This window comes from Chelonoidis abingdonii, chromosome 16 (assembly GCF_003597395.2).
Source record: "Chelonoidis abingdonii isolate Lonesome George chromosome 16, CheloAbing_2.0, whole genome shotgun sequence".
Lineage (NCBI taxonomy): Eukaryota > Metazoa > Chordata > Testudines > Testudinidae > Chelonoidis > Chelonoidis abingdonii.
The window spans coordinates 22,757,414-22,777,225 of NC_133784.1; the positions used below are offsets into that span (position 1 = coordinate 22,757,414).

Consider the following 19,812-nt stretch of genomic DNA (forward strand, 5'->3'; position numbering starts at 1 on the left):
GCCGGGTGTTGCTAGGGGAAAATTCTTCCGACGAACGTGCACGTGGCGCGCGCACACCTACGTGGAATGAATATGAGCAACACATCTCGAAGAACAACAGTTACAAAGGTGAGTAACCATCTTTTTTTCTCCCCTGCATTCCCCTCTCCCATCAGGATTTGTTCCTGTCTCTAGCTCAGATATCTGTCAGTTCAGCCTCCAGCCCGCAGCGCTCCTGGAGCTGAGCTCAGTGCAGCAGCAACAGGCATGAGTAAACAAGGCCTCTGGCTTCCATGTGCTGAGATGAGAAAAGATGGCCCACACTTCTGTCCATCTCAGTCACTACCTCATTGGAAGGTGAGGGGCCAACTTGGTCTCTCCTCTTCACAGAAAACCCAGTAGCCATACTTGCACACGAGTTGGGGGTGCTCAGTATGAGAACTGACTAGCTCAGTGTTATCAGCTTAGAAATATTCTCCATTCCTGGTTGAAATTAGATAGATGTACTAAACATGCTTTTGTTTTAGCTATAGCTGTCCAGCCATGTTTGTATATTGTATATTTGGCAAAGCATTGAATAACCTGCTGGTAACCATTATGTTCACTTTGTATTGTTTTCTAGCCACCATTGATGTAAAACGGAATATCTTTGATTTGTGCACGGACAGCAAGGATTGCTATTTGGCTGTTATTGAGGTAAAGGATCGGAGATAGCTGGGGAAGAGTAAATACCAGTATTTGTGGCTGTGGTCTGAGAGCATTGCTTTAAAAAAATAAACATCTACCATCGTTGGAAGTCCTGGAGCTCCTACTATCAGTCTCGGGTGTCTTGTGCACTAGAGTTTTGATGTGGAAAGGGGAGTAGTGATCAGGTCCCGATACCCCATCGCTTGTGCTTAAATGCAGTGCTGTCTCTGTGTCTCTAGCATATGCACTCCTCCTCTACCTTGGTGGGTCCTGCGCTTATTGGCAGATTTGCTCACCTCAGTGATCCTCCCCACAGACTGGGTCAACTCCTCCTCCTGTGTCTGATCAGGAGTTGGGAGGTTTGGGGGAACCTGGGCCTGCCCTCTGTTCCAGGTTCCAGCCCAGGGCCCTGTGGATTGCAGCTGTCTATAGTGCCTCTTGTAACAGCTGCATGACAGCTACAACTCCCTGGGCTACTTCCCCATGGCTTCCTCCAAACACCTTCTCTCTCCTGCACCCAGACCTTCTCCTGTGGTCCTGATAACGCTTTATCATTCTTAGTCTTGCCAGCAGCAGACCTTCATTCAGCTCCTTGTGCCTCTTGCTCCCGCTCTCACACACTCCTCTCTCTCTGCTCGCAGCTCCCACCTGCTCTGACTGGAAGTGGAGCTCCTTTTTTAAACCCAGGTGCCCTCATTAGCCTGCCTTGATTGGCTGCAGGTGATCTAATCAGCCTGTCTTCCTTAATTGATTCTAGCAGGTTCCTGATTACTCTAGTACAGCCCCTGCTCTGGTCACTCAGGGAACAGAAAACTACTCACCCAGTGACCTGTATATTTGCCCTCTACCAGACTCCTGTACCCCACTGGTTTGGGTCTGTCACAGCATATTTTGGGGACTTCTTGGAACCCTTGCACCTGCATTCCTCAAACACTGTCTTGCTTTAAAAAAAATATACTACAGGGCTGGTCTACACTACGGGGGAAAATCGATTTTAGATACGCAACTTCAGCTACGTGAATAACGTAGCTGAAGTCGAATATCTAAAATCGATTTACTCACCTGTCCTCACCGCGCGGGATCGATGTCCGCGGCTTCCTATGTCGATTCCGGAACTCCGTTGGGGTTGGTGGAGTTCCGGAATCGATATAAGCGCACTCAGGGATCGATATATCACGTCTAGATGAGACACGATATATCGATCCCTGAGCAATCGATTTTAACCCGCCGATACGGCGGGTAGTCTAGACGTGGCCACAGAGGGAGGAGTCCTCCTCACAAGCAGGGAGAAATACATTTTTATTTTGATTCTTTAGTCTTTTGTTGTTGAAACTTGCACAAAAAAGGAAACTCCCTCTGTCTGGTGCAACCAGAGCTTTTATTTGGGCCTCTCTTACCCTCCCTGTTTCTTCTTGGTAGGAAGGAAGCTATGGACATCCTGAAGTTAGGGGCTTGATGCAGGAATTTCTGGGTGACATTCTATGGCCTGTGTATGCAGGAGGTCAGACTAGATGGTCACAGTGGTCCCTTCTGGCCTTGTAATGATCTGAGTTTCTCCATTACCCTGTAGTGATGGAGTGGCTAACAGGCTTGTATTGGTTGTCTGTTTTTTTGTATTGTGAGTTATTTATGGATCATTATAAAATCATTTCTTTCCCAGCTTGGAAGCAGTTTTAACTTTTGATAAGGCTCTTGCCTCATGCTCATACAGAGTGGCACCATAATACTAGCCTGGGGATTACTGTGCTGTTCCTGACACACCAGCAGGTTTTATGCTTAGGGGCACGATTAACAGTAATGCCATGGTCCCAGTGCGAGCTATTAGTGTATCAGCAGTTGGTCTATAAGAGTGGAGAGTTCAAATCCCACTTGGGACAAACTGTTTTGTTTTTAAAGCAGTGGTTGTTGGCAAAGTTCAGGTGGGAGAGGAGGGAGAGAATCTAAAGGGAAGCTGGCATGCAGTTTTGGAGAGGGTGAACAAACCCAAAGTTGGACATGCGGGGTGTTGAATTGTCAAAGTGAAGGTTTATGGGGTATAAAATTGTTTGTTGAGAGTGGCATAGATGCTAGAATCTCAAAGCCAAACCTTTTATGCTGCTCTTGAGGTAATTCTTGCAGCATAACAGAATAATCGTTAGTACTAATTACACTATGTAAGTAGCAAATAAAAAAGATAAAATGCTTTTTTGTTGTTTGTTCTTGGTCGTAAGCTCTCCTCTGTAATGGAGATCATGATAGAGTTGAGTAACGTAAGAAAGCATAAACAGTTGCACGAAGTACTAACTGCTGTGTTGGGGGTTTTCTTCAGAATCAAGGGAGCATGGATGCCATGAACATGGATACAGTTTGCAGGCTCTATGAGGTAGGCAGGCAGCGTTTGGCAGAAGATGAAGAGGATGAAGAGGAAGATCAGGTGAGTACTGTAGAGTCATTTTGATTGTTGCAGTCCAGTTGTGATCAAACTCTTTTCACTCATAGCTGGAATGCTGGGAGCTTCTGCTTGTTAAAATATTACTGTAAAATAGCAATTCTCTAGTCTAGTGTTCTTTTTTTCTAGCTGTCTTTAAGTACATATTTCCAAATCTTTAGGTTTAAGATTGGCTTGGTCATTTATGATTTGTAACCCTTGTAAAAATAGGATATGGAGCACAGTATTGCATTGTGAAATTGCACAATATTTCTGTATAATAAAGATGTATAAGAAAGAAAGGTTTATATTGAGATGCACTAATATCTGGCATAAACTAAGCATTTGACCTCTGGATTCACTGTGTCTGACAATCTATAAAAGAGCTAAGAATTATTATTACTGAGGATACAGTAGGTAATAGGATTACCTGCTGTGCTACAGCACATTCTATAGTCAGCTTTCAGGAGACCTCTTGGTGCCAAGCTTCATAGAACTGCCCAACACATGTTGCTTTGGTTGAAGGAGAGTGGAAATCTCTCTCTCTCTCTCACACAGCACACACACACCCTGGAGTGGTTTATCATCACCTTTTTGGTGTTTGTATTGTGATACATTGATGTCTGCATCGTAGAAACACAGCTAACTTTTCTTTTTTCCTCTGTGTTGGCGTGTTGAGGGGGCTGTAAAGAGAAGTTTGATTTCTTCAGACTGCATGGAAAGCTGGGGTTTTGGTGTTCATTCCACTTCCTTAATCTCCTGTTAGAATAAAACTGCTTTACTGGCTTTCAGAGGAACATTTGATAATAGCATCCATGGAGGAAACTGGATTTCAGTCTAATCAGTGGATTTATGCTCTGTATAATATTGGTAGTACCTCACATCACCTACACAAATTAGATTGGAAGAATGCTTTTCTTTCTCATCCCTGATACCACATTGGTTCAAATGTTGTGTTATGGGGCAGTGGGTGCTTTACTATGAAGGAGGAATTCTCTATCTGCCACTGTTTGAGGCACACCACCAGACTGGATGGATCTGGTTTAGTAACTCTTTAGAACAGCAAAAATACTTTCTAATAGAAGAAATACCAGTTGTTGTCCTTTCCAAGTAATATTCCAAAGCATGACTACCTAATAGCCAGCCAACATCTATCCCAGAGCACAAATATGTGTAAAATAAGGGTTTCTGGCTGTAGTCAGTGAGTGTGCCTCGTGTTCATGCCTGTTTTCTCCTAAATTAATTTAATTTAATGTTCAGCATTCTTGTGGTAAACTTTGTCATGATTTTGACAAATCTACAAAATAAACTTACTGTAAAACTTTTTTTTTTAAATAGCTATTTCCATTTTTCACAGACAGCATTTATCAGCTGTTACCAGGCAAATATCACCGTTCTCTTATCCTAAATATAGGAAAATACTGTAGTACCAGATAATAGCTCATGGTAATGGTTGGTTGGTAATCATTGATTTTTCAGTGGTGATGTGTGTTTGTGTGGTGCCCTAAATGAACTTCTGTTTGTATATCTAGGTCTCAGGCACTGTTTGTATACTGAAAAGCTATCACAAAACTTAAAAAGTAACAAAGCAGAACTGCTTCTTCGTTTGGTACTGTGGCATCGATTGCAGAATAAGAGCATGTGGTTGATCTATGCATTTATTGCTCTTGACTATCTTTGTCCCTTGACTTTATTAAAATTCAGTAACTTTTACAGTCACTTTTTGAGACTGTCAACATCAGTCTTGGGTGTGAAGGAGATTAGTTTTAATGTAAACTACATAAAAACTACCCAAATTCCAGTCACTGTATATGTAGCAAAATCTAAACCAGAAACATACATCCTTTTTGCTTCTGGTAACCTCTTCTCCATTGCATCCCTTTGTTTGGTCCAGTACATTGACTTGCAGATTTATAGATCCTCAAAATATAGCTTTATATCTTCATAGGAACTACCTGTGTTGAGCTAGAATGGGAGGGCAAACTACGGGCTGCGGGCCACATCTGGCCTGTCGGACCTTTTAATCCGGCCCTCGAGCTCCTGCCAGGGAGCAGGGTCGGGGGCTTGTCCCGCTCCATGCTCCAACCACGGAGCAGAGTCAGGGACTTTCTGTGCGGCTCCCAGAAGTAGCGGCATGTCCTCATTCCGGCTCCTACGCATAGGGGCAGCCATGGTTATAGGGGCTCCGCACACTGCCTCTGCCTTAAGCACCACCCCGCGCAGCTCCGGAAGCGATGGCCAATGGGAGCTGCAGGGTGGCTCCTGCAGATGGGGCAGGCACTGTGCCTCCATGTAGGAGCCGGAGGGGGGCATGCTGCTGCTTCTGGGAGCTGTGAGGGTGGTGCCTGCAGACAGGGCAGCTCACAGACCTTCCTGGCCGCACCTCCGTGTAGGAGTTGGAGGAAGGACATGGTGCTGCTTCTGGTAAGCACCTCCTGGAGCATGCACCCCTGAGCATGCACCCCAGCCCTAGTGCTGATCCCCTTTCTGCCCTTTGAATCCCTCGGTCCCAGCCCGGACCACCCACCTGTACCCCAAATCCCTCATCCCCTACTCCAGAGCCTGCACCTGCAGCTGGAGCCCTCAACCCTCCTGCACCCCTGACCCAGCCCTGATGCCTCTCCTGCCCTCCAAATCCCTCAGTTCCAGCCCAGAGTACACTCCTGCACCCCAAACCCCTCATCCCTAGCCCCACCCAAGAGCCCGCACCACCAGCCCTCCCCCCACCCCAATCCAGAGCCTCCTCCCACACCCCGAACTCCTCATTTCTGGCCCCACCATAGAGCCCTCTCCTCATCCTGTACCCCAACCCGCTATACAATTTCTATACCCAGATGTGGCCCTCAGGCCAAAAAGTTTACCTACCCCTGAGCTAGAAGGAGCAGAGAGCTCCAGACCCCTTTTCCCCACCACACACACACTTTTCTTCCACTTGTCTTGTGTCGCTCTGTTAAGGCTGATCAAAAAAGTAAATTGTGTCTTACTATATCTAATATAGTTTTAAAAGTTTGGGGTACTTGAACAGTTCTACTGCATTGCATAGGCCCTGACAAATCAGAAGGGTACTTCCGGATTTCTCCTTGTTAGGTCTTCTCACTGAGTTCCTTGAAAATTGAGGCACAATGTCCTCCCTATAGCATATGAATCTGATGTCTCCTCTTTTGACGAGAACTCATAGATCATATGTTCTTAATCTGATTCACTAAATGTTCTAAGTGATGCTCTGGTACTAGATCAGTTGCAGCTTTTAGATAGCTGAGGTTGTTTGTTGGCTTTTCTTGGTATCCTGGATCTATACCTCCAGGCCTTTTGCTTTCACATCTATTTCTTCTGTAAATGGTCTGCCAGCAAGTTTCCCAATTCTTGGTTTGAGTCCCCTTAGTGCAGTGAAGGAAGGAATAGAAGGTGTCCTGCTCATTTTAGTAATGGTGTTGCAGCAAGTTAGGCGCAGCAAGTTAGGCACAGCAAGTAATGGGGATGGGTGGGAACTATGATAACCTCTTGGCTTCAGATTGTGACATCCCAGCATCAGTGTCACCTAATGGCTCTGTTTTCAGACGTTTCTGAGTAAAATGAAGCTGCAGCACTTTTTTTTTTTTTTTTTTTTGCAAGGCATCTCTCTGCACCCTGCACGTGATTTGATTGGGAGGGGTGGGAGAAGGTAAAATCAAACTGACTTGCTGCTGCTTAAGCTACCCTCAAACCCAGTGACCATGATGGATTAGCTGTTTTATGCATAGTGCCACTGCTATAAATCCTTGAGTGTTTTTGTTATAAAATATTTGAGGTTAATAGTTGGGTTAGGGTGGGTTTCTGCAGCTGGTGGATTTCTGCCTAGGTTGCTCGTGCTAGACTTCATATTAGACCTCTGGAATGCCTTCTTGTCCCAGCTGAGGGGAATACTTCAGAATATCAAGCCCAATTAAGCAAAACTAAGGTGAATCTTTTGGTATTGTACTGTTAAGATGTTTCCTGGGAGTTACTACATTAAGTAAGGGGGAGATAAGGAAGAAAGGGGTTTATGATGGCCAGTTAGAGCAATGGTGAAGTTGTGGGCTTTTTTTTTTAATTAGGCTTTTATAACCGATGTTTGATGCTAAATATACAAATGAATTCAGTTCCACATCTAACCAGTAGGTGGCGATAACATTTTCTTTATTTAATATAGCTTCCATTCTAACCTATTTCTCTCAGATTTAGGGGAACCGGGTACAAGTTTTGGCTGGCACACTTCCATTCCTTCTTTCTTTCCCATTGTCTCTTAAGATGGCAGTTTCATAAGAGGCCAAGGGAATTAGACACCCAGATCCTACTGAAATTCAATTAAAGCCTGGCATCCTTGTGCTCTTTTGAAAATTTTAACCTTATTGACAAGTATCAGAGGGATAGCTGTGTTAGTCTGGATCTGTAAAAAGCAATAGAGTCCTGTGGCACCTTATAGACTAACAGACATATTGGAGCATAAGCTTTTGTGGACGAATACCCACTTTGTCAGATGAATGTGACGAAGTGGGTATTCACCCATGAAAGCTCGTGCTCCAGTACATCTGTTAGTCTATAAGGTGCCACAGGACTCTTTGTCACTTTTTAGCCTTACTGACTGTCTTTGGCCATTAGCATTTAGTGTGTTTCAATGTGAATTCATCATAATGCCCATCAGAAACCCTGGCAATCTTGCTTGCATAATATTTGCATACACAGTTTGTAGGCAAATAGAGTTTTAGGTGCAGGTGGCAGGCCCATTCCTGCAGTATCGTCAGGGTCCAATTCCCTACTCTTTCTTCCCTTTAAGCCCTTTCTCTCCTTCCCTGCTCCCTACAGTTTGCCTGGTCTTGCTCCTTCAGGCTTCCCCACTCTCTGAGGTTTTGACTGCACAAGTGGGCATCTGGGCTGCTGGTGCAGATGAATCATAGAATATCAGGATTGGAAGAGACCTCAGGAGGTCATCTAAGTCCAACCCCCTGCTTAAAGCAGGACCAATCCCCAACTAAATCCCCAAATCCCTAAATGGTCCCCTCAAGGATTGAACTCACTGGGTTTAGCAATCCAGTGCTCAAACCACTGAGCTATCCCTCCCCCCTGAGCATCTTTTAGCTGCTGGCCTGCTAAGGTCTCCTACTCTTCCTTCCCTAGACAGTTACTCATTTCATTCATTATCTGTCTTCTGTAATGAGAGACAAAGCAGGAGCTGTGGAGGAACTGTGGAGGAGCAGCGGGCAGTGAATGCACTGAGAAACCAAGGAGGGAAGGGTGAAGGAGTCTCAGGTGCTGCCCACATACCCCTGCAGTAGGCAGGAAACAAGATAGATAAAAATCAATTATTATTTTTTTTAAATCAATTTTTTAAATTGAAATCAGATTTTTTGATAACGTGCTTTTTGAGGAAAAAACCAATCTAAAGATAATTTTGATTAAGATGCATTATAGCTCAAAGAGATCTCATCATGGAATAGGGATTATAAATTCTAATTCTATAGTATGAGACAATATATTCATATAATTCATGTAAACTTTAAGAAAAGTTCTGTAAATGAATTCTAATAGTCCATGGATTAGGGATACAATCCTATGTGGTTCCAGAGGCTTCTGTATAGATTATTTAGGTTAATCTTTTTATCTACCCAGTGGGACTCAGTGCTCAGTCTAGAAGATACCATCAGAGATGCTTAGTTTTGCAGTTCTCAAACTGGATTTTTCACCTTTACATATTATTTATTTGCTGGATTAACAGCAAATAAATAATATGTAAAGGTGAAAAATAACAGACCTCAACTCTTTTGTCTCTGCAAATTTGTGTACACAGAGTCAAAAAGTTCAATGAACAGAAGATTGTTGGGAGCTGAATAGATCTGGACAAGGAGAAGAAGTCTGGAGATAAATGTGAGAAGGGAGGGACAGGCAGTAGAAACAAAAGTGAAACTTTTTGAGCAGCATATTCCAGAAGTCTTGAGGTCTTCCTGAGTGGCAGGAGATGAAAACTTTAAAAATATTGGTTAGTCAAAAAGGCCAGAGATGGGGAGGGGGGTTTGCTGGCGAATAGAGTCAAAATCTACAAGTTTAATAGATCTGTGGTCTGGCCCATCACTGTTTTGAGACTAGTTGCGTAGAATGCAAAAAGTTTGGTTTATTATGCTTTTGCATTTTTGTCAATTGAAAACATTGCTTTTTTTCCTCAGTAATACTCATTAATAACTGTAAGTGTTATGGCATATAATATTTGGGGTACTCCATCACAGATGCGTGAGTTTTGAGAGTCTCTGCCTACTTAAACTGTCCTGTTCACAGAGACTGGAGTCTTGAAGGGCAGGTTACAAAGCTTAGTAGTCTGTTACTGTTCCTAGACAGCTCTTGAAATGTGATTTACTTTTTAATCATCAGTATTGAAAGGCTGTTTTTTCTTAGTCATCCTCCCACATTAGTATGTATCTAATAGAAGCTTCTCTATGTGGGAGGAGTGCTCTGTATAATTTGGGTTTTGCTTTTATGTGGATACCTTCGCCAAATGACATTTCTGAATATTTTTATTCAACTCCTGGAAATTCTGATTGTGTGGACCTAGGGAAACAAATATTTGGGGGAAGGGTCATTCTTCTTGTAATCCCTAGTTTAGCCAGATAGGGAACTCTCTCTGTCTTCAGTCTTTTTATTTTTGTATTAAGCATAAGACATTTGTGAAGCTCTCTTTTATTTCGCGTTAAAAATATCTCCTGGATACATCCTCCTCCCTCAGTGCCATCACCATCTAAACTTGGCTAGCTTTTCTGATGTTAAAAGGCATAGTCTGTTTTTCTTCTTTTATATCTCTACAGAATACAGAGATTTCCCATTGTTAACATAGGTCTTTCTGAGTTGTGGATTGTGGGAAAGGTATCTTGAGTTTAGGGAGATAATGTTTATATACTTCATTAATATTTCCTAAATTCTGTGGTCTTCATGTATACTCTTGAGTAGAAGCTTAGGGTCAGGGACAAGGAATATCTGTGCATATTTTATAGCCCTAGCCAATGGTAATCTCTCCAGTATCTTCCTCTCTCACCCTTTTCATTAATTGCAGTGGAAAAATGTGGAATTCTCTATTTAAAATTTTAGAGAAAATCTGTTTATACTCTGTAGTTATATGGATTTGTCCTGTGAGAATCGGTAAATGTCATTCAAGTTTAAATTATACTGGTTTTTGAGACATTCACCTTTTACAATATAATGTCAACATTTCTGTTGCAAGCTTCTGTAAATCTAGATTAGAGAGAGACTTGTCTTAAGTTTGCAAATTGAATCCTGCCAATGAAATCTCTCTTCTGCACTAACTGAAATTGTAGCTGCTTGTGGTGCTTTCATAGCATTATTTTTTCCATTATCAGCTCACATTCTGCCACTTGTGATTCCAATTATGTTGTGTGTGTTTATTTAGGACTCTCTCCCCTCTGTCTACAGCAAAAATCGTATGCTAAACCCATTGCTGTTAGAGAGAAGCCTGTAGTTTTCATGTTGATCCTTGTCAAAAAGCTTCCATCCAAATCGGCAGACATGTTTAAGAACCCACTAATTCTGCAAGGTGCTGAGTGCCCTCAAAAAGTCAATGGGAGTTGATGGTTCTCAAGTCGTAATAAGAGGTGCTCATAATCTTGCACGATAAGGTTTAATGTGAACTCCGGCACTGGATTACAGGACAGTAATTTCTGTGAGAGAGCTTTGCTGAATAGAGGCATTATGAGTGGACATTATCATACATCTTAGCAGGGCTGTCTGAAACCAGACTTCAGCCATGAGGCTAACCATGGGATGGCTTTGATTAAAGACCTCTTTGTGACAGACGAGATTAGGGAAGGGCAACCTGTAAAATGGATTAAAAGGATAGTTTTTAGCCACATGCTCATCTTTGCTACATCTTTGCATGGCAACAAGAATTCCTGTTAGTTCTTGGTAAGGATTGCTAGCGTCCATCTCTGAACTATGCTGTAATTTCAGAAGGTGGCAGCCCTCTGGTACAGACAGAGGAAATTACTATAAAATACTTGAGACTTCTTAAACCTCTAGCTCTAATATCCTAGAGTGCAGTTTCCCCGCTGAAAACAGAAATGAAAAAAGAACATTCAGGCTCTTCAGTCACAAAATCAAAAGTCGATGCCTCCCCATAGACCAGAGGATATTCCTGCAACTCCAAAGCAGCTGTGATTTTAAAACAAGAAAAGCTATCACAGTTGCAGTAAAAAAATTAAACAAGGAACTAGGAGTATGGAAATACGGGAACATGCTTTCATCTATGGTAGAAAGTCAGACTACTACCAAATTGATAAGTGTTTGCAAGTGCTGCTGCTCTGGCATATGGGTACCAGAGGGATGGGCATATTTAAGAACATATAGGTAATAATTCAGAGTAGAGCCCTACGCAGGACTATTTTAAATCCCGCTCCCACCCTGCAATACCCACTCCCACCCCCACCCATTCCTGCTATTAAGGCAGTGGGTCCAGAGGGACCCACGGGATCCCAATTCCGCTGCAGGACTCTGCACAAGTCCTGTGCAGGGCTCTGATTCCCCAATTTCTGACTTGTGTGAGAAGAGGCGAATGGAACTAGCTGTACAGGGAAAAGGGAAAGAGTAGGAGAGCTAGTCAGAGATATTCCTGGCAGGTTGGAAACATATCAGGGTGGGATGGATCCTTTTCAAGAGTCTTGCCCCAGATTCTGTTCCTCTCCAACCCCTTCAACAAGAACCTCCTGTGAGCCTCAACAAACCCCTGGAAACTGGCCAGGCTTGAAAATGGAGCACACTTGCAATCTTAACTCTTAGATCTTAAGGGTTGAGGTCTACCTGGCCAGTGGGCTGCCTTGTCCTTTTCTGTAATAAGACCACACAGTAGCTGATGATTGTATTGATTATTTTGAGGTGGCACAATTTTAACCTGTAATAAAGTTTATATATGAACAACAACAACAAAATATTCTTCCCGTTGATGGAAAAATTGCCTTAACTGTGCTATTTACAGACAGTTAAGGAAATAATGGTTTCAGTTTAAGTTGATTATTCGTAATCCCTTTATTCTTAAAAAAAAATTATGGTCCATAGTCAAACTATATAGCCGTGTGTGAACAAACACATTTCACATGTAAAGTAAAGGGTATTGATCATTAAACGGTGAGCCACAACGAAGCATGATGTGAATCTCTCTGAGACTGAACTAATATCTCCAAGGTCTTGTCTAGCTGACTTGTTAAAAAGGTGTAATGGTAACCTCTTTCTTTACTGTAGATCTGTGGTTATTGTTAAACTGGCTAAGGATACTCTTATAGAATAAGAGAATAACTGTGTTTTATCTCTTCGCTCCATTTTTGCATCTGTGACATATTGTGTGCTGTGTTTGCTGTGCTCCCTGTATTACGTCTGTCCATGTCCTCTCCATCTCCATAGAAGCCTATGGTAAGAATCCTTACTCATTATATGTACTAATACGCGTAGCCAGAGCACTGTGTCTTTACCTGAATCACATCATTTCATCCACAAAGAAGTTAAGCTCCAACACCAAATTAGCTGCAAAGGTGAAAGCAGGGGTAGCAACATGTTGCGGAGGACTCTGATAATGCCTAGCGTGGAGATAATAGGTGTGAGTTCAGATTTGGGGAAGGGAGGGAAAAGGAGGGCAAAGTTTAGACAGGGAAATGTGGTGATGTCATGATGACATGAATAAGACATAGAATGACTATTGCTATCACTAAGCATTCACTGCTATATAGTGTTTAGGGAAGCTAAAAAGTGGAGTTGGGGGAGGAAATCAGGTAACTGCTCCAACAGCAAAAAACCAGAACTTGTCTCTCCTTGAGAGTCAGTTACAGAGGGATGTGGAGCTGCTTATGGCTTTGGCAGCAGAGTGTTGAACTGTCAGAAGAATAAAGCGTAGCTTCACTGTTGAGCAAGATAACTTACTAATATGGGGAAGGTTTCCTCCTCTGGAGTAGAACATTCTTTGTTCAACCTTTTGGATGAGCATGGAAAACAAAATCCTTTGGTATCAGGAAAAGAGGCAGATACCAATAGAATACTGACCTTCTAGAAAGGTTCGCATTGCTGAAAGTGAGCTTGCTTTTCCACAGGAACAATATGGAGAGAGAAACAGTAAGATGTCTGTGTGTAAGAAATGGATAAACTTACCAAAGTAATCAAGACTGTGGGAGAAAGGAATTTCCTTTAAAAAATGGGAGTGGGGGGCAATAGGGGGGAACATAATGTTCCAGAGGCCTAGAGAAAGAGAGAGGGTGGGCAAAAACCTATGAAATTGGATCAGAAAATAAATTCCGATTCAAACGTGAATGCATAGAGTAGATAGTGACTGGCAGATAATTGAAGACTTCCTGAAGTGTGAAATAGGAATAGTGAGACGTGAATTAAATATAAAAGACAGGATTAAGGAGGCTGGAAAGGTTCCACCACTATTTTATTCCTCTGGCCTCATGAGGCATAATGAGAGACGAGTCTTAATACTTGGAAGTAAGAAAACAACCCCCAACAGAGGATGTACAACCGAGTAATAGAATACAAAATGTGGTTTATTTGGACTCCAAATTATTTCCTTGCAGAGCAAGGAGAAGTGGTCAAAAAAATTAGACAGAGCAGAACTTATTTTGTGGTAATAGCTGAAACTATTTCCAAGGCTGAAACCCAGATTTTTGTATTGTAATCCCCAAAATGAAGTTGTCTGAGGAATGCAAACCCAGCTGCAAGCATACAAAAAGGCTTGAGAGATCTTCTGATTTGATTTCAAAGCCAGAATCTAAACATGTAAGCCTGAGAAACTGTATCCTCTTCCTGCTTCTTCTCCTTCCACTGAGGAATCTCATTTGGTTCTGGACATCCAATCATTATGAAAGTGTTTTCAGACTTAAGAAATTCTCACAGGAAAATATTGTACAGGAAGTGGTTTTTTAGTGACAGTAAAACAAGCTGGTGTATGTTAGTCCTCATGTAGTCTTTACCGTCTGTATGAGCCACTAAGCAACAGACTTGTTTGGTACCAAAAGCTCTTTGGAAATGGGATAATGAGGAAGGCCTGACCTATTTTTATAAACTAAAGTACCTATTGTGGATAAGAAGGGAATTCTAACTTTTGTAGCCTTGTTGTAATGCCATTTAATTTGCTAAAGCTCATTAATGGAGGGAAGAGACACTTTGGAAGGAGGTGAAGTACACTACAGCCCACAGTTTTTAAGGGAAGAATGGTAATAATAAATCCCAAAAGACTGAAATCTAACACGTAGACCAAAATATGAAATTTCTACAATCTCCTATATATTTGGAGATGGTGGGCCATGAACCAATCTTTTGGGTTTAAATTTCTCTGATAGTTTGTTGTGCTGACCAGACTCCTCATCAGTACACTGTGGGAAATATCTGCGCCAGATCAAAGCCCATCAAGTCTTTGGAAAGAGTTGGTGTCAAAGCAAGCGTCTCTAGGTCACTTCTGCTCATCTGCCTGCAAGATAATAGGAATCAGACCCTTGTATCAATCTGTGTTTAAAGCTGGCTTCCCTGTTGGTGAAAATAATCCTGATAATGGGTTCCCTTTGTTTATTTGAAGTTTCTAGAAGAGGAGGGATCCAATACTCCTTAATGACATGCCAACCAAAGGGAGTTTAGTCCTTCAAGAGTGGGAGGTGTAGAAAACATGTTGGGCCAGATCTCCATTAGTGTAAATCAAGTTAGCTCCACTGAAGTCAGTGGAACTGTGTTAACTTACACCAGCTTAGGATCTGGTCTGTTCAGTGGAAGTAGCTTTTCAATTGTTGCTGGTCTGTGCTATGCAGCTTTAAGAGATAACAGGGCAACTTCTGCTACATGTGATGGGTTGCTCTGCAGCCTTATATTCTTTAAAACTTGCAGCAGAGAAATGCTAAAACTCAACTTTACCAACAGTCTTGAAGTGAGAGAGAGAGAGAGAGAGTGTGTGTGTGTGTGTGTGTGTGTGTGTGTGTATAGACAAAATACATATAGAGAATCAGGCACCATGTCAGATCTGGACAAATAGTTGTCTAGAGAGTATGTGAGATACTGTTTCATATCAAACGGTCCAATGGTAGTGTCCTCCTGCAGAACCTTTGTTCCATGATTCAACTCATGTCATAATATGGTCCTGAGTTAATCTCTTTCACACAGTATGTATTCCATGGCTCAGGAGGGAAGATATCATCTTCAGCTGTGTTCTCAGTCCAGGAACTTAAATAAATGTGATTACAATCTAGTGTGGTCCGGGATAAAGGGGATATTCCCTTAACTGGATAACACAGGGAAGTTCCATTGATGCAGGTTGACATCCATGTCTTGTCTTGGACCCATGACTGTTGGCTGTAACCGGGGAACCTTCCTGTGTAAATGAAGGTTATATCTACTAATAGTTAAGTTTGAAATAGCACTCAATATATAGATTATGTAGTCTTATAGGTGTCACATGTCTTTGGATGCATTTGTATAAACTCCTGGCCCAGGAAAATGAATTAGGATTCCTAGTAAGATAATGAATACTCCATTTGGAGGCTGTTGAACAGCCTGGAGGTCTGTTTGACTGAATTTTCCCTTTCCTCTCTTTCCTGTGTTTTCTCAGTTTTAGACTTCATTATCTGCACTGTTGGTAAGTTTGTTTTTTTTTCCAAATCTACTGGCACAATATCTTTTCTGGAGACTGAGCTCAGGAGAGTGATAACATCTGGAAAACTCCTTGACTAGCTTCTTTTATACTGGGGCTTTGTCTATACAGGGAAATATACTGGCATAATTATACTCTTACAGCTGTACTGCTACTGTATATCTCTCTGTGTAGAAGCTTTCATTTCGGAGTTAATGCTGTTTTTCTGGTTTAGGTTAAACCACTTTCAGAGCAATGTACGCTAAGCTGGAAAAACTCACTCTTGTTCCAGAATAACAGTGTCTATACAGGGAGCTATATAGGTATAACTGTAGCAGTATGCTGGTAAATATCCCAGTGTAGGCAAGTCCTAAGTGTGGTTCTCTTGTTACTAAATGCTAATGTAAAACATTCTTCTTTCTTCCCCAAACTTTGGTTTTCATAATGCACAGTAAGTGTTTAACTTTCTATGGTGACCATTTGGTTTGGTAATATCTAAAATGTAGTTTTGTTCTGGTGTAAGAATGTACTACTATTTTTGATGCTCTTTGTCTGTCTACCTACCTCAGTAAGTCGGCCGATGTTGCGCTACTCCAGCTACATGAATAATGTAGCTGGAGTTGGCGTAACTTAGGTCGACTTATTGCTGTGTCTGTGCTGCGCTGGGCTGATGGGAGACACTCTTCCATCGACTTACCTTACTCTTCTCATTCGGGGTGGAGTATCGAGGTTGACCAGAGAGCGACCTGTGGTCAATTTGGCAGGTCTTCACTAGACCCACTAAATTGACCCCCAGTGCATCGATCACCGAATCATCGATTCAGCTGTAGTAAAGACATGGCCTTTGTGTTCCCTTGCTCTGATAGCTCACTCTCACTAGAAACCTGTTTTAAGATGATTTTGCCTTGATCCTTTGCAATCCATCCCTTTTTCATCCCACATTTTAAATCTACAGCTTCTCTTGTTTCCTTTATATTCTTTATTCCTTTAAATCTGGCTGTATGCAGTAAATCCCAGATCTCTCCATGACGACATATAAAAAGCCAACTTATTACTTGTGGCTCATGTGTTAACTCTCTTAATTCTTATCACAATAGTACATGGGCACAGGAAGAGACTACACTGTTCATGATTGAGCATTTTCAGCGTAGCGGTTTAAAGGTTTTGATAGATAGACAGATTCTCAAAGAAGCCTAGGGGTCTGGAGAAAGTCTTTATTGAGACTCACTTAAAAGTTCACGTAAATACCTTAGCCCTTATTTTTCATTCCATCGTGGTATCTTTTTGGGAAGTCTAAAATATATAGTTAGGAGCTCTGCATATTATTAAGGTTACCCAGCCTGTCCCAGTATAAGACCCTGATTTTAATTGTTTATAACTTTGCCAAACTTTTAATGGTTTGTGCTGAAACTTTATATGCAAAGTGTCTGCCTTGGGCTGAAAATTTGTTGTTGAAATTTCAGCTATTTCCAAGAATGGGGCTGAGAAAAAATATGTTGTTCCCCCCCACCCCCTCCCTTTTTTTTTTTTTAGGAGGGGTGGGAAATCTGGGCAAACTTTTCTTTGAAAAGCTTTAGCACTTCCATTTTTGGAGCAGCAACTTGAAATTTGTCAGGGCTTGCCCTTTGTATTAGGAATGAGCCTTTTACCATCCCTATGAAAATCAACCCAAATTTGGCCTTTGAAAAAATCAGTTTGTATGCGCTCAGTAAAGACTTTTTAGATTTGAACAGCTAAATTCTCTGAAAATTCTGACCACACTGACTGTGCTGGACCCTGGGACAGAGCAGGACATTTCTGGGCTGCCGCAGGGTATGCCAGGTCCAGGTCTGAGCACCTGAATTGAGAGCAGATAAACTGAGACCAGAGGAGAGAAAAATGATCGACCAACTTGATGGTCCAGGCAGTGCAGAAGAGGAAGCTGCCTTATTTAAATGCAGAGTGGGCAGCAGCCGGACCTTCTGGTGTGGGGAGGGGAAGTAAATTGTGAGTAGTTTTACATGGACATGTCCCCCAATCTGTCACAGAGAGGAGACTGGGAGTTGGAGTAAGTCGAGGGAGGCAGACCAGCTGTGCAAGGAGACTGGGAGCTGGGACTGTGAGATGGGGGTGGAGACTGGGTCTGGGAAGCGGGGTTAGGGAGAGGCAATGGGTTGGGTCTGATTGGGCAAGGAGACTGGCACTATAAAACACTGGGATGGGGGGAAGGAGGTGTGAATGGAGGATGGGGAGATGGATCTGATGAGTTGAGGTGTTGGGGGAGAACTGAGACTGGCTGGGCAAAGCAACTGCGACAAGGAGCTGTAGGAGGTGCTGAAATTGAATGAAGAGCCTGATGAGAGAGATTGGGGGGGAAGAGAGAAAATAGTTGAGATGAGGAGCTGGGAGGTGAGCCACTAGGAATAGGTGAACAATTAAACTGGGATGGGAACCTTGAGGAGTGGAGACTGGAATGGGCTAGGTGAAAAAGAATGGGACTGGGACAAGGGATTGGGATGGGGAAGAAACAGGACTGAAACAGGGATAGATTCAAGGAAATAGGGCAAAAGGGGGTCAAGATTCTGGGAGGAACAGTCAAAAAGAGCCTATGCCCACTAGAGAATTTTTCCCTCCAGAGTATGGAATGGAACCCAAGTCTCACAAGTATCTGTGGAATCCACTGGCAAAGTGTTCCATCCCTCTCTAGCGCTGGTCCACGTAGAGGATGAAGACCTACCGTTGCTATCACTGGCAAAAGTAGTAGATCTAAAGGTTCCATGCCTGCTGGTGAACCATGTGGGTGTCAATATGATGCTACATGATAGAATTAGTTTTTTTTCATTTTGTTTTTTTAAACCTAGAAAACAAACTGTTTAAATAACATTATTAAGGATACAAAGTCAAACACTGAAAAGTTTGGAAATGCCATAATAAAGGATACCTGTGAAAATCTTTCGTTGGCCATCTTGGGAGCATGCATTATGACAGTCTTTAATTACATACTACTTTTCCATAGTATGCCTGCCTCATTCAGTGCACAGGATGGACGGTGCTTACTTAATGAGCAGCTATTCAATATTTTGTTTTCTCATTGTTCAATGTATGGCTTTACGCCTTATTTGCTGCACACTGCCCAAACCCTAATCTGAAGACAGAATTGTTAATTTACTCATGGGCTTTGCTTTGGTGCCCATCACTACAATATCGTGAGTGCTTCATAAACATTAATGAATTTATTTTCACCCCATCCCTGTGAGGTGAGGAGGTATTATCCACATTTTACAGATGGGGAACTGAGACACCTAGGACCTGACTTTTCACAGCACTTAGCATTTTATAACACTTTATATGTTCAGAACAGATTCCACTTATTTCAGTTGCAGCTTTGAGTGCTCAGTGCTTCTGCAGACTAGTCCTCAGGGTGTCAAGTCAGACACCCAGAAAATGCGGCACATGCAGTTAGCAATAATGGTCACATGTGATGAGTTTGGATTAAGTGACTTGCCTACCATCACACAGGAATTCTGTGGCAGAGGCAGGGATAGTCCAATTCTCCTGAGCAGCATTCAACTGCCTTTATCATGAGACTTGCAATCTCTTGCCTCATTCACTACACACCTTCCAACTTTTGCAACAAATGAGGCAGAGATTCTACAGACAATAGTCTTGTGCACTGCACAACCCTAATTCATCTCCAAAGCAGATGTTAATAGCATTGCTATTCTTCCATCATAACAACAGCAGTACCTGGAATAGAACAAATGAAACTTAAGGTTTTTGTGTAAGAAAATATATATATGTTGAGGTTGTACGTGGCATCTTGTGTGATAGTGAGGCAGCTTGCTTTTCATTATCTCCATGTTTGAGTTGGAAATACAGCAGCATCTCACTAACTTGTACTAATGACTAAGGGACACCTTGTGAATAACTGAATTTTGGGAATTCATGAATCATAGTAATAATAATAATCCCTCTTGGTTCATTTATTTTTGCAGTCTAGTTTTCAGGGTCAGATTGGTTACCAAAAAATAGGAAGATTTTAGTTCACCTCTGATGAAATGGTACAAGAAAAAGAAACAATATTGGCATTTAAAGTTGTCGTTAGGCTTCATTGTCAACACCCAACTGCGATGAATCGGAACAATAATCC

The 19,812-nt window shown here is 42.2% G+C and overlaps 1 protein-coding gene across 4 annotated transcripts in view; it reads left to right on the plus strand.

Annotated features, from left to right (window-relative positions):
- The window catches only part of DCAF1 (DDB1 and CUL4 associated factor 1), a 116,455-nt gene that overhangs the window by 82,446 nt on the left and 14,197 nt on the right, over nt 1-19,812 (plus strand). For all 4 annotated transcript variants that reach the window (XM_075073038.1, XM_075073035.1, XM_075073036.1 and 1 more), the window contains 2 exons: nt 602-675; nt 2,975-3,079. In XM_075073038.1, the coding sequence (XP_074929139.1) occupies nt 602-675; nt 2,975-3,079 (179 nt within the window). The remainder of the gene's footprint in view (nt 1-601; nt 676-2,974; nt 3,080-19,812) is intronic.